The 13,633-nt window shown below is 46.3% G+C and overlaps 1 protein-coding gene and 1 pseudogene across 4 annotated transcripts in view; one reads left to right on the forward strand and one right to left on the reverse strand.

The window, feature by feature from the left end:
- The window catches only part of LOC121837081, a 22,984-nt pseudogene extending 20,772 nt beyond the window's left edge, over positions 1 to 2,212 (forward strand). Inside the window, exon 8 of the transcript XR_006078104.1 lies at positions 1,048 to 2,212. The product of XR_006078104.1 is annotated as a chromatin target of PRMT1 protein-like (transcript). The remainder of the gene's footprint in view (positions 1 to 1,047) is intronic.
- Positions 817 to 12,132, reverse strand: LOC120837978 (protein RRNAD1). Of its 3 annotated transcripts, none has more exons than XM_040207663.3 (9): positions 11,952 to 12,132; positions 11,382 to 11,447; positions 9,714 to 9,938; positions 6,769 to 6,871; positions 6,446 to 6,595; positions 5,758 to 5,880; positions 4,280 to 4,483; positions 2,438 to 2,545; positions 817 to 1,831 (listed from the first exon to the last, which is right to left on the reverse strand). In XM_040207663.3, exons 1-9 carry the CDS (start codon positions 12,060 to 12,062, stop codon positions 1,815 to 1,817), a joined length of 1,107 nt encoding a protein of 368 aa, XP_040063597.1. In that variant the 5' UTR covers positions 12,063 to 12,132; the 3' UTR covers positions 817 to 1,814. The 3 variants fall into 3 exon arrangements, with proteins under 3 accessions (XP_040063597.1, XP_042145126.1, XP_042145129.1); XM_042289192.1 differs by having other exon boundaries at positions 1,746 to 1,831; positions 4,324 to 4,483; XM_042289195.1 differs by lacking the exon at positions 9,714 to 9,938 and having other exon boundaries at positions 1,746 to 1,831.
- Positions 12,133 to 13,633: the final 1,501 nt, after the last annotated feature.

The raw sequence follows: 13,633 nt of genomic DNA on the forward strand, positions 1-13,633 counted from the left end.
ACATTGCACTGGAAGTCCAAATTGCTTAACATAAGACATATGCAAAGGAAGAAAAAAAAATTCTGGATGGGAAAAGAATGTCATGAACTGAATTTACAACAAACAAAAACATTTTTAGAGCTATATTTCCGGCGCGGAACATATTTGTACTAGTTGGCGCCCGCAGGAGCCACCACTTGTCACGTGGTAGACTTGTGCACCCTGGTGCTACGCCGCTGCCGCCGCAAGTTATACCGGAGCCATTCCTGCCACTGAAGTCCCCGCTGCTGTCAACTGAACACGTTTCTCCAGGCCTACGCCGGAAGAGAATATTCCGGCGCGCCGCCGCAGTGGATTTCTGTTTGGCGCACAAGTCTTCATGTGGTGCTTGCGCTCTTTCGAAAGCTTCCTATGGGCTCTAAAAGCTACTTCATAATCTTTGTTTTTAGGGGCGAAGCTCCTTAGGAGCTAGCCATGTCTGTATGGCCATCCGCCGTCGGGTGCACGTGCTCCTAATCGTGAGCTCACGTGCTCGTGAGCACGTGCTCCCGTGCCGTGTAGGGCAAAAAAAACAACAAAAAAAACAGCATCTCCACGTGGTGAATGATGTTGATTGGGGCGAAGCTCTGGTGGTGCTTGTCTGCGTAGACGCTGAGCCGCAGCACGCCGAGCCTTTCGTTCGTTTTCATCCATGTCACGCTGCGGTCAAATGCGTATATATAACCACGTTCCATACCACGCATTCCCTTTCTGACATGGATGAAAACGAACGAAAGGCTCGGCATGCTGTCAAGCTGCAGATTTGTAGCTTGAGTAGATTTGTTTCTGAAGCAAAGGGAAGGTTATTATTATTATTATTAGTTTATTTTTGCTGTGAAAAAAACATATTTTTTGGGGGACACACCATACTTCGTTTGGCGCAGTACGGCCATCAGTGGTCTTCCACCCGAAACCCTGCAAGTAACCCTTTGTCTCGGAAGGGGTACAGTCGGGTTCTGTGTCCTCGGCCGTCACCTGCACGTCTTGTCTAAACTTCGGTCTGTTGACCCGAACACTTCTGATTCACAGGCGAGAAGGGGAAGGCCGGCGCCAGCGTCGACGCGGTGGGGGCCGTCGCGGTGGGGCACAGCCGGACCGTCAGCAGCTGGACTGGCAGCTGGAGGCGTACATGGCGCGCACCCGAGGTCACCTGGATGCGGAGCTGGAGGCCTACATGGCCCAGGCAGAGGCCTAGGTCCCAGCATGACCAGGGCCAGGTCTCGGGGAGAGCCCACGAAGGCGGGGCTCACGCGACACGAGAGCCCCAGCTCCCCAGCCCAGGCCATGCGGTCCCGCACAACAAGCTCCTCCCAGACGGGCTGGAGGAGCTGCTGCAGCAGCTGGAAGTGGGAGACACTTGCAGACGGCGCTTCTGGACATGTGACCTGAAGAAGCGCGGTCTTAGAGAAGCACGACCTTGGCCATGCAGGATGCGACCTTGGCCTCGTCACTGGAGATGTGGTTCGAGGCATATGACTAGTTGCGTTACTGACGGCGCATGACTCGAGTATCGTGCCACGCGATTCAAGTAGTGCGACTCCAAACACGAGACCTTGGACACGACCTGCAACACATGGCTTTGGCCACTCGAGATTTGAGGTGCAAGATTCGAGGCGCCGACTTGAAGCGCGCGACTGGAAGCACGTGGCTTACGGTGTGCAACTCAGGACATGCAACTCACTGCGTGTGTCCCCACTGCTGGCAGCAGCTTCTTGGCCTCGGACTGCAGTCCCTCGAGGAGATTGCGCCAGCCCGTGCGCTGCTCTTCTGCAAGCGTGGCAGAGGGGAACCCCTTCTCATCCCAACTGATTCCCTGGAAAAGAACCGGGTTCAGTGTTGTCTCACAAATAAATTTTATCACATCCCTCTGGAAGACCCAGGGACATCATTAGGACTTTGTGCCTTCGGGAAATTCGGCAGTTGTAGCCGTTTTCTTTTGTTCCTTTTTTTTTTTTTTTTGACACAGGGAACCACTTTTTTTGTGAGATAGCTTTGTGAAAGTTATTATTAGGCAATGTGTGTGGAGTAAGCTTGTTCATTCACCGTCATGTTTATTTAAGCATCAAAGACACTTTATGGGACATAACGAATATGTAGGAATGTGGAAATAGATTGTGAGGTGCTGATACACACGCTGTAGTAAAGGCACAAAAATAAATATAAGACAATAAATCCTCCATCTGTGCGAAAATGATCCTGATCTTTTGTAATCTTCGTTGATTAAGTACTGGTTCAACCTGCTGACAGTTGCCTATAGCTTGTGGTCCCGGCCTTTATTGAGCATGGTTTTGTCCAAGGTAGAAGGCTCTTGCTGGAGGTAGGATGGCTGAAGGACCTCCATGTTGTTCTCATCCGGTCTGTGACCATAGCCTTGATTTGAAGCCCCATAATTTCATAGTCTCGCCGCAGTGGCACATACCCGACTCGCAGGAAACGTCCTGCATGATGTGATCCACGTAAGCTTCAAATGAGACCGTGTGGCTGTCCCTTGCCATGTGTCGCTTCGACTTCCTCCATGGCAGCCCGTCTGCATTGTGACACGCCGAATGGTGTGTGCTTTAGCGATGCGCTGCAGATGAACAATAGCAGCCGTACGAGAGACCCGTATGTGCACATGGGAGCGTTGCTCAAAAAGTTAACATACTTTTGAACAATGATGGCTGGAATTGCAAAACGTGGGTCGAAGGCTACCATAGGACACCGCACATCCGCCCATTCCCAAATTTCTAAAATCTGAGAAAATATGCACGGTAGACTGATATGTAAAATTGATGACCGGACTTGTGCCCATCCCCCGTTTTTTTTTCTCGATTATCTCTCAATTTTGAGTGGGCGCTTGTCCGGTATTTTACGGTAGGTGTACAGCCAAAATGCACCAGATTAAAAAGCTAAGTGGTGGTGTCTGCAGAACACTTTGTTTCTGCATTGGAAAGCTAAAGCTATTCAGTGGCCTCAAATAATCTAAAAAAAAAAAAAATTTTTATGCCTCGTGCAATTTTAAGGAAGCGGAAATATTGCCATTTATTTATAGACCGCCGAAATTTTTAAAATAAAAATGCACACTGTTACGGTACGCACGAAACACTGGCACAATTTTTTGTGTTCTACTCAAAGTGCAACAAATCAGCAATTTTACTGTTCAAGTTTGAGGCCCAGACAAGCACATTCCATTGCACGTATAATGAGAGCTCACCATTTATGACCGTCAACCTGTTTAATCCCTTGCCTACACACTCTTTTTTTTTTTTTTCCCTTTGAGGAACATGCAGCAAACTTTTTTTTTAAACTCAATTTGCTTGGAAATAAGACAGAAAACATTTCCTCCACTTCCAGGTGTGGTATCTCGCTCTGAATCGGGACTTCTGGTCCAAGTCCCCCAGACGTGCAGACGCCGAAGTTGATTGAACACTTGCACGATTTATATCGTTTTCATTACTCTTGTCACTGTCCATCAAATTATTGTCCAATTACAAAAATTCAGAAAGGCTGAATGAAGGATTTTCGTTGTCACATATGCCCAAAGCATTATATCACTTAAAAAAAAAAAAAAAAAGATTTTGCATTTTTTTGGTGGCTTAAATGGACCTCTGCACCAAAGCCAACTTGTTTTAACGCAAACGCTTACAAGCGACTACTTTTTCTTTTTTTGGCAAACTAGAGCGTTCTCTTTCTGTCAAACAGCAAAGCAAACAGTGCAAGGTACATGGAGCAGCAGGGATGGTTTTGCCATCTGACAGAGAGCGTGCTAAATAAGCACCAAAACAGACGCACCAGTCACACTCGTGGTCGGGCTTTATGTTCCATAAAGGATGGCACAAGTGACGCTTGTTACTAGGAGGCAAGGGGTGAAAAGCAGCTTTCACCTGTTCATTCTGTGTCGCATTTTGTGCAGCTGGGAGAGGAGGAGTTACTGTACCACACTAAAGAAACCTACCCTATTTCTGGTCTTACTTTCTCAGTTGTATCGGTGACAAGCAGGTGGTAGTTAGGCACATTCGACATCTTGTTCACTAAACGCTTACACAATTATTTCCAAGTCCTGCACACTGCTTCTGAAACACGAAGACATAGCTGTCAAAGTGAATATAGAAACTTGCCGCATAGGTGTGCCGCTTTTGGATTACGAGTAGGTAATATAAGGTGAAGACGGGTTGAACGTTTGACGCAGCACATCGGCGCAACGGCAGTCCGAATAAAAAAGCAAGGACAGATACACTTGTGTGCATGCGACGGCTGCAATCAAGTCTGCCGCTGCACCGACCTTTCTGCAATGTGCGCTCGAGCAATGCCCTGTAGAGGACGTGCCTGGACTGTGCCTGCCGCTGGGGGCCGGAGCGATCTCTCCAAGACTGCCGTGTCCCCTGGCAGGCCAGGCGCAGCCCCTGCAGTCTGCCTGGGACACCACCCAGCTGCCCTTGACTCAACAGCTGTCCCAGTGCAGTACTCAGGGGAAACCAAGGGGCACCTGCATCGACGTTCCTCTTTGTTATCCCACACCTGAGTCCATAATGGTGTCAATCTGGAGGAAGGACCTCGTGTTTGAAAGGGCACGAAAGTGGACTTTGAGTTGGTCTTTTTATAGCGATAATTCAACCTATGCCCTTGGTGTCCTCAGAAAGAAAAATATTGTGATCATGCATGGCCTTTCTACCCAATTAAAGGTGTAACTAGACAGTGACGCACCCTTTTTCTAAAATGTATCCTTGAAAAAAAGGGGTGAGTATAGTTTTTAATGGAAGAAAAAAGGCCAAGCATGATTGTTATTTGGGTTTTTAGAATGCTTGTGGCATATACAGGGTGTTTCACGAAAGGTGGACAAATTCGATATTGAGAAAACCATGTGTCGCAAGAAAAAAAAGGCTTGTGTCATTTTGGTCCTGGGCCAAGGGCCTATTTAGGAAAATTATTAAAGTCTAAGATAATTAGATTATTAATTATTTTTGCATAATTAACTTTTTTAATATTGGGTATAAGGGCATGGTTTCAATTAGAAAATTGCTCAGCATCATCAAAAAACACTTAAATCGGCAAATTGCACGATAAAATGGCACGCGGAGCATTTTTCGATTTTCTGACAAACCGCACAAATTCGACGGGTTTTCAAGTTTGGGTTTGCTATTGGAGCGCATCTCGGCCCCGGCGACACCGCGCCCCACGGAGAAATAGTGCAACCAACCTCTTCTGCGCTGTCAATTGAAACCATGCCCTTAAACGCAATATTAAAAAAGTTATTTACGCAAAAATAATTAACAACCTAATTATGCCGGACTTTACTAATTTTCCTACATAGGCCCCTGGCCCAGGACACAAACGACACAAGCCTTTTTTCTTACGACGTGTAGTTTTTGCAGTATAGAATTTGTCCTACTTTCGTGAAACACCCTGTATATACAGTTATTGCTATGACAAGACAATCTTAGAATACACTTTTAGAAGCACCACTGTTCATGTGGAGGCAGGTTTGGCCACCAAATGGGGCGAACGCCTCGCTACCTGCAAATCTACAACAGTGGTTATTTGGTTCATTTTGAAGTTTAGGGAAACTTAAAGGCCTTGAGCACGGACTGATACAGCACTTCCAAACTCTGCCAAATCAGGAAGAAAATCGCAGCTGACACTCCATGTAGTCATCAAGCGTTCAAGAACCAACTATGTTGCCCACCTATTTGCACATGCGAGACAGTACACTTGTTGACAAGGTTGGAATATTCGACAGGGAGCTAGTAGGGACGGGCCAACCTTTGTGATAGCAGCAGCCGATGCAGACGACGGCGCAGATCTGCTCCAGGTGGCAGAAGTGATACACCATGGTGGGTGTCAATCTTCCACAGGCATGAAGTGCCACCATGACAAACTGGCCCTCTGGAAACAAGTCGGCATACCCGCTCATTGCATATGCATAAATGTTGCTTGGAGATACCCTATGCTAGACTTTTAGGGAAATTGGCTTTTCAGGTAACCGGTCTAACCACAGCGAAAGGGATTATTATTATCGCTTGTTGGTACAGTAGTGCCACCTCCCGAGAGGGACTGCATAGACTGTCTACAAAACAGTGGCTTAGAAATCTCTCCTCACCAAGAAGAAATTGATGCTTCTCAAACGACATTAGACAAAATAGCATCTGGTGAGACGGATGCCTGCCCCAAATTACTACACAATTCACTGAACAAAATAAACCCAAAAATAAACAATTCATATTTAGACTGGGTGACTATCGTATATGTTTGTGTACTGTGCACCTGACGGTGTTACACCAAACAGTTTGTGATAGAGTGCCTACAAACCATGAGCCGTCATTCGAGACTGCTGTCAAGATATGTCGTTGCCACTGCAACAGCTTCTCTTTTCACTTTGTACTGGTCCAAAATATGCACAAAAAAAGAACCACCTTCTAAAGCACAGCAATTCAGAGGAACATGTGAGCACCGTTGAACTTCCTGTGCATTGTCTCTTGCGGTCCGCAGCTGCACTCCACGTGTGGGGGACAACTCTTCAGAAGTGATCCAACACTGGCAACTGACTGCATACTGTCGTCAATCTTCAGAGTGTGGTAGTGAATGTTCTTGCTGCAGCCAGCTAGAGGAGAAATGCCAAGCATGATTTTAGAGGGACGCTAAAGATAGAATTCCAAAATCCTTCAAAGAAAACCTTCCTAGGAAGCTCAATATTTTTTTTAGATGAATACATTACATTTTAAAATTGAGCACATCATAGCAAATGGGTAGCCATGAGCTTTTACGTATACTTACAAAGTTTCAAGCGGTTGTTGGCCTTCTCCAAGTGGGAAGGCTCGCAGTCCAAGCCAATAACTCTGAACCCGTAACTGTGATGAAGAACTTGAGCCAAGTAACCCTGAAAGAAACAGTGCCACTGTTTGTGACTAACACTTTACACGAAATTGAAAAGAAAGCCGATACAAGATATATGGGACCCTGGTATGCCGGAAAAACTCAAACCCTTGTTTTGTAGAAAGTTTTCAGAGAAACGTGGATGCATTGACCACAGAACTAAAAACCTGCACGATGCTCATTTTAGTGACAGCACATTAGCCATGAAAAATGGAGGGCTTCCAACTGCCCACAAATATCTACTGGTCAAATGATACACACATGGTGACTGACATCTTGTTTAGAACGTGCCATAAAATACCGAACATGTGCCCATGTTGCAATAAGCTCACCTTGAAATACCATACTCAAAGTATACATAAAATGCCCACCCCCGGCATATTTTCGAAACTGCCGAGCCAACAAGAGGAATTCCTTCATGTCAGCTGCTTCTCCAAGATGTCACGGTGCAAGGCAGTGAAGCATTATGCATGTGCACCGGCTGCTTTAAAGATTGGGGGTTTTGCTAGACCCCTATGCTGTTCTGTCAGATCAAATAAAGGTCTACCCTACAATTTACCTCTTCTGCTTTTCTGCTGTCAGAGCTAAAAAGTTAATATTTCATTATTTTCTAATTTTGGTCGAGTACTTACTTTGTAATTTATGTTATGTCGTGGGCTCTGCCTGGTGTGACTTGAACCTCACTTGATTTATGATGTGGTAGGGTTTTGACCATGCTCAATCTGAACCTTACTGACATGGCTGCATAAGGGAAATATGACATTCCTAAATACTAAATGCTCTTAATGCAATCTGGTCAATTTCACGACCCAAGAGTAAGAAATTAGGCTGGCTTTGTCAACAGCAAGTAAAAAATGTATGTTTGGTGCAGATGAATCACAAAAAAAGTGGAAGGCAGATACAAAAAAAATAGTATGTACTAGTAATAGCCCTTTGTAGTTAAGCAAAAACATGCCATTCTTTAAAGATTATATTTTATACTATAACTCTTTTTTAGGTCAAATATTTTTCTAGATTTGACTGCTATCTTCAGCTTCTTTGATGAGATCCCCATTTGTTTTGTAAAATTGATGATGCTGATCCACTGGATTAATTCTGTGTCACTATATGTATATTAGCAGGTTGGGTAGGAGACAGGCACACTCTCTTAAGTATGGTGGTTTTCGAAACCAAGCTCTGTCCTCAGGGTGGTCACAGTGTACATGCACATTGCTATGTGATATTTTCCCTCAAAAGTCAGAAACTAGGAAAAAAATAATCTAGTATATTTTTAACAACCACAGCACTAATGAAACCCTAAAAAACTGCTAAGAATTTGACTCTGAACTTGGCCCCATGAGACTATAGATGTGGCACAGTGACAGGGCATACAACGACCTTCGTTTAGTCTAATAGGTACTCACTCTGTCACTCATGCCAAAGATGTGGTCCTCTATAGGCAACCGCATACATCATCAAAGCACATTCAGTTTCAGAAAAACTTTGTGTATAGTTCTTTGCCCGGCACATTACTACTGTAGTGCATTTTCATGGAATGTCTTTTTATGCACTATACCAGAGGTGGCCAAGCTGCGGCTCCTGAGCCGCATGCGGCTCTTCGTGTGTTAAAGTGCGGCTCGCGGCTCCCTCCCCTACCCCCCGCACTTCCCCCAAAAGATAAATGAAATGCGTTTTAAATTGAAAGACATGTTGCGGTTTGGTAGTCTTGTGCTACTGCTGTGTTACGTACAGTTGGACTGCTTTTGGCTTGGACAGATTTAAACTAGTTCAATTTTCGGTTATTTCTCTGAACAAAAGTTTGCGGCTCTTGGAAGTTTTGTGGTTTTGTTTGCGGCTCTTAGGTCGGGTTAACCTGGCCACCCCTGCACTATACCATAAAATACCGAGCAGCCGCCCATCCTACAATAAGTGCCAAACCCTCAATTCTGTAACATTGGGGAAATACACAAAGGACATATCTTTACATATTGTTGACCTAAGGAGCGCCCATCCCCCAGTTTTACGTGATTATCTCCAAATTTTGAGCGGGCACTTGCTCGAGTTTTTATGGTAATGTGTACTTGATGCAATTATTTTCCTGTTCAATGCCCATTTCATAAAATTATTTTCCATGCATATTGTGTACTTCATATAATTCTTTTTATGATCTATAACTATATGTATTTCATGCAATTTTTTTTTATTTTTCACGTAATGATGTTTTTTTTATGCAATTACATTTTACACATACCGCAAGATACCAAGCATACGCCTATGTCGCAACAAGTGCTGGGACCCTACTTTTGAAACATCTGAAATATAGGCAAAGCACATATCGAGCACCCACCCCAGCAAACTTCCAAGCCCGCCGAGTTAACCGGGATGCTTCTTTGTGTCACCTGCATCTCCAAGAAGCCGACGCAAAGTGGTGAGGCGTTATGTGCGTGCTCCAGCACAAAGCAGCGAAGCTTGACGCTAGAGCGCTGGTCCAAAGAATGCTTAGTAAGAGTGGTACGGCCGCTTTATAAATGAGGGGTTCCACAGTGCCTCTATCCCACTCCTATACAGTTCCATTGGATCAAACGAGGGCCTGCGCTACCACACGCTTTCGCTTTGCTGCTCTTGGGCCTAATGAGTGCCCAACCCTATTCATTCCGACTGCCTACAACTTTGGCATAAGTGCTCGCTTGGTATATTGCGGTAACGTGCACTCCTCAAACAATGAACCACGTTGAGACTTTCGAACAAGGGCGGACTCCCTGTCTCTCTCGGGCGTCAGGGTGCGAAGCTTCTGCCGTACGAATTTGACTCAATCTTACAAATGCCAGAAAACCAACTGCACGTGCGACTGTGCCAATGCCACGCACTAGGCCAGAACCGACGTCCAGCACGCTGGTGCACCGTGCCTGCCTGCAGACGTCCGCCACCAGGGCAGCCAGTCCCGGCACCTCCCGCTGCTTCTGCGGGGTCATGCCCCTGCTCAGCAACCCCGGTAGTTCCATGGGTACAGACGGCCCCAGTGGTCGAAATCGCACCTCACCCAGCTCCACCGCCTGGCGCACAAACTCGCGCAGTGTGGTCGGCCAGTCTTCCTGCATGGGCAGGGTGGCAGTTTGGGCAAAACATTGTTTGGGGCAGCAGACGCTGTAAGGCTAAGGGCAGGTGCACACGTTTGAGCTTTTTTGTTGTACCCATGGAGGTAGAATGCCTCTGGAGGCAACATGAGGCCATCAGAGGCGAAGCCATTAGTTTGGAGGGACACGCCCCCAACGAAGAGCAAAACCAAGAAACGCCATTGGATGAAAAGGAGAGGTGCTCACTTGGCACTCTAGCCTCTCTTGGTTTTGGTCATCACTGGGGGCATGTCCCTCCACACTTTTGGCTTCACCTCTGGTGGCCTCAGTCACCTCCAGAAGTTTCCTGCCTCTGCGGTTGTACTCAAGTGCGTCACATTTCCTTTCAACTGCCCAACTTGCTGGCACACACTCTAGAATTCTTTCGATTGGTGTCAATATTTTTTTAACCTTTTACGCATCATTAGAGAGTTCTAGAATAGGGGGCCCCAACGCTTTGGGTCCCCCGAGCAGCTTGAGGCATCGAACTTCGCCTGTGCAAAAGTTCTACACACACCCAGTGCGCATGCGCTGTGCACTTGAAATAATTCTGACAATGTTATAACTGACCATTTCTCACAGATGGTGGGCAGATTGGATCTCGCAAGTACTCCGAAACCTCCGGGCTAGTTATATGCAATTTCAGGGCTACCCCACAGATGGTGGGGTAGCCCGTACCGTGTGTTCTTTCGTTGAGGTAAAGCCCATTGATGTGTTTGTATTTGTTCTACAAGTATAGTGACGCGTGCACCAGAGCTTGAGGCGCGTGCCCCGTGCAGCCCTTGGAAGCAACGGGTGGCATTGTACTCGCTTGTGGCACGTTTCTCGCGTGTTGGCATAACAATGGTTGTTGGTACTTGTAAGAAATGCAAGACATGAATTTTATCTAAGGGCTTCAGTTTTCAGCAGTTATGAGAGAATGCACCACACTCAAACAAAGTCAATTTTACTAGAACACTCAGTTGGGAAACTCGCCCTTCTAGCCCAAACCGCTCGCGTCCACAGAGACCGAACTGGATACGACAACAGCACCACCCTTTATATAGCGATGAGTCAAAACATGAAAGTTGATTTATATAGGTACTGTAAAATGGCAGTTTGAGATGGCGCCACCAGAGCATGCGTGACTCGACCTGAACCAATGCGTGCAGCCACGCAGTTCCCGGAGTGGTAGCCGCCGCCGCAGGAGAAATGGCGGTGTTGCAATTGCCTTTAGTTCGGCTCTCGAGTACGGATCGGAGCCACTTTTTCAATGCAGGCTCTATGGCAGTTTTCCAACCTAATTCTGGTAACGTTGAACACAGTCAGATGCAAATAGGTGAACCAGCCTTCAAGGCCGTTCATTTTATACAGTACCGTAGTGAACTTACCAAACATTTAGGTTTGCTGAATTCATTGCAAATGCGCAGTAGCAGAACTTGCCTTTATGAGCCCATATGGAACCTCTCCAAGCTCTTGCGTGGACAGTGCACTGATGTGGTGAATCCACTGCACGAAAAAATAATAAAAAATAAAGGCGCAGCCAAGGCTGCTGTAATCTTGTAAAGCGTGACTTCGCAAAATATGTCGCTTGCTATGACAGCATATGCGGCAGAGGCGAGAACAACTTAATCTGTTATGCATCTTTATAGCAGAGGCAGACAACCGAGCGAGACCTCCCCGGGTGCAAGTCACTCTTGAATTGCTTAATATCCTAGAAAAACGCAATTACGTGCTGGACGAGTGAAAGTCCGTATCTGAAATTCTGAATACGTTTCAACTAAGTCGGTCGTGGTTTCAACAGGGAACATGATCAGGGCTACACAGCGTGGTAGTGAGGCTAGCATCAATGAGCTTTCTTTGCAGATCAGTCATCAGTGGCTAAAGGCAGTGGACACGGTACCAACCAAACGTACTACAAAATTTGGTACTACCAACGGGAATACCAACCATTCACATCAATGTGCACGCGGACATTTTTAAATCTCTTTTTAAATCCCACGCCAACCGTACCTCCAAAGGAATCCTTTCCAGTGTGCCATCCAACAGTAGCCGTGTCATGTGTACATTGTAGATCCATGAAAACTTGTCTAGAAACTTCACATATTCACGAAGGTTGTCCATTTGGCCAGTGCATCTGTTTAAACATTATTCGCGCGCTCACGATCTGCTGCAGCCGCCGCAGCCATAGAGATCATACATACTAACCACTCTAGAGGAAAAGGTCCGACGTCCACTTGCCGACGTCCGACATTTTCCCATGCATTCTGGCTGCCGCAAGCGGCGGAGCATGCAGGCAGACCCTCGGGGTCCCACACATGGTTACCAACTGCCTTCGATTTCACGAATATAATTATACAATCAAAGCAGTTTCATGAACTTTAACCATCCACGAACTTACCGGTAGAAAGATATTCGTGTTTCTTTCGAAGCTTTCTTTTTGCATAGCGCGCAGATGTACGGCCTCGCGTCAACGCTAACCTAAACCAGGTACCCGGCTCCGCCGGTGGGGCGCGGGTGGGCGCGGTTGAGGAATACGAAACATTGCAACCACCAGATTTCCGAGATTTCAATAAAAGGGAAGTTAATGCAGCGTAATGACTATATTGCGTTTTATAAGCGTTAGAATGGCTCAGAATTTAGTTTACAACGTTAAATTATCACTGTTTATATTGCTGAGAGTTTTCAGTCTTCGCGTTTACCATTGCGACTGTCGTCCTTTAGCTGGCAACGTTGCTTTCTTTCTCTCGTGTTCTGTCGCTCTCTTTCGTGACCTTTCAATCGGGACCCCGGGTGTCGGCGCACGGGATCTGCCACTCCTCACCCACCTTTACCCCCCTGGCCGCAGCCAAAGCTTCCGGAAGTTGGCAGTAACTATTTTGACGGCCAGTGTCAAATTAATTGAGCTTTTATTTTAACGTCCTGAATGCCTCAATGCCTGAAAAAGAAATATTCGTTGTACTATTCTGACGTCTCTCGCCTAGTTTGCCGCCACAAACTCGCCGAAGTTTGGAGTTTGGGAGCTGGAAGGTAATCAAAAGGGGTGGTGCACGAAACACGATGTCAAAAGCCCCGTGTCAAATGCCCCGTGCCATGCTCCGCGCGTTAAAGGGACAATGAAGACGATTTTATTTAATTTTTTTGAATGGTGTTTTAATGCTTCTTGGGAACATGGCATGCCGCCCAATTTTTTGTAGACATTTATGATGCATATTTATGTGCCGACGAAAGAAGCAAAGAAACCGAAACTGAACCATCTCCAGTCTCGTTTCTGGGCACTGATCTCTATTATAGGGGGCTGGATGGCGCTTAGCCGCTCTTCGAGCCGGGCGCGCATGAAGCCACCGGAAGTTCTGGTACTTGTCCCGGAAGTCGAGCGTCTGCTACACTTCTCTGAGCTTCTGAACATATGAAGTCGCTGTTTTTGCCCGCGATTTCTTGAGGTCTAATTGTGATTTTTAGCATCGTACTGTTAGAATAGGACACTTGAATGTAAAATATCTAAATCTAATGAAGGAAAGTTTGAATAATTGCAAAGAAACAATGGACTACTTCCAAAACCGACGCGCCCCATCGCGGCGAAATACCACGCAGTGCGCTCTGGGAACTAGTTGGCCACTCAGTTTCGGTTTCGACTGAGCAGCTTCACCTCATGCTATCACTCCGCGACCGAACGCGCTGCTTGCGTTTTCGAT

This window comes from Ixodes scapularis, unplaced genomic scaffold, assembly GCF_016920785.2.
Source record: "Ixodes scapularis isolate PalLabHiFi unplaced genomic scaffold, ASM1692078v2 PGA_scaffold0__279_contigs__length_252992795, whole genome shotgun sequence".
Taxonomy (NCBI): domain Eukaryota; kingdom Metazoa; phylum Arthropoda; class Arachnida; order Ixodida; family Ixodidae; genus Ixodes; species Ixodes scapularis.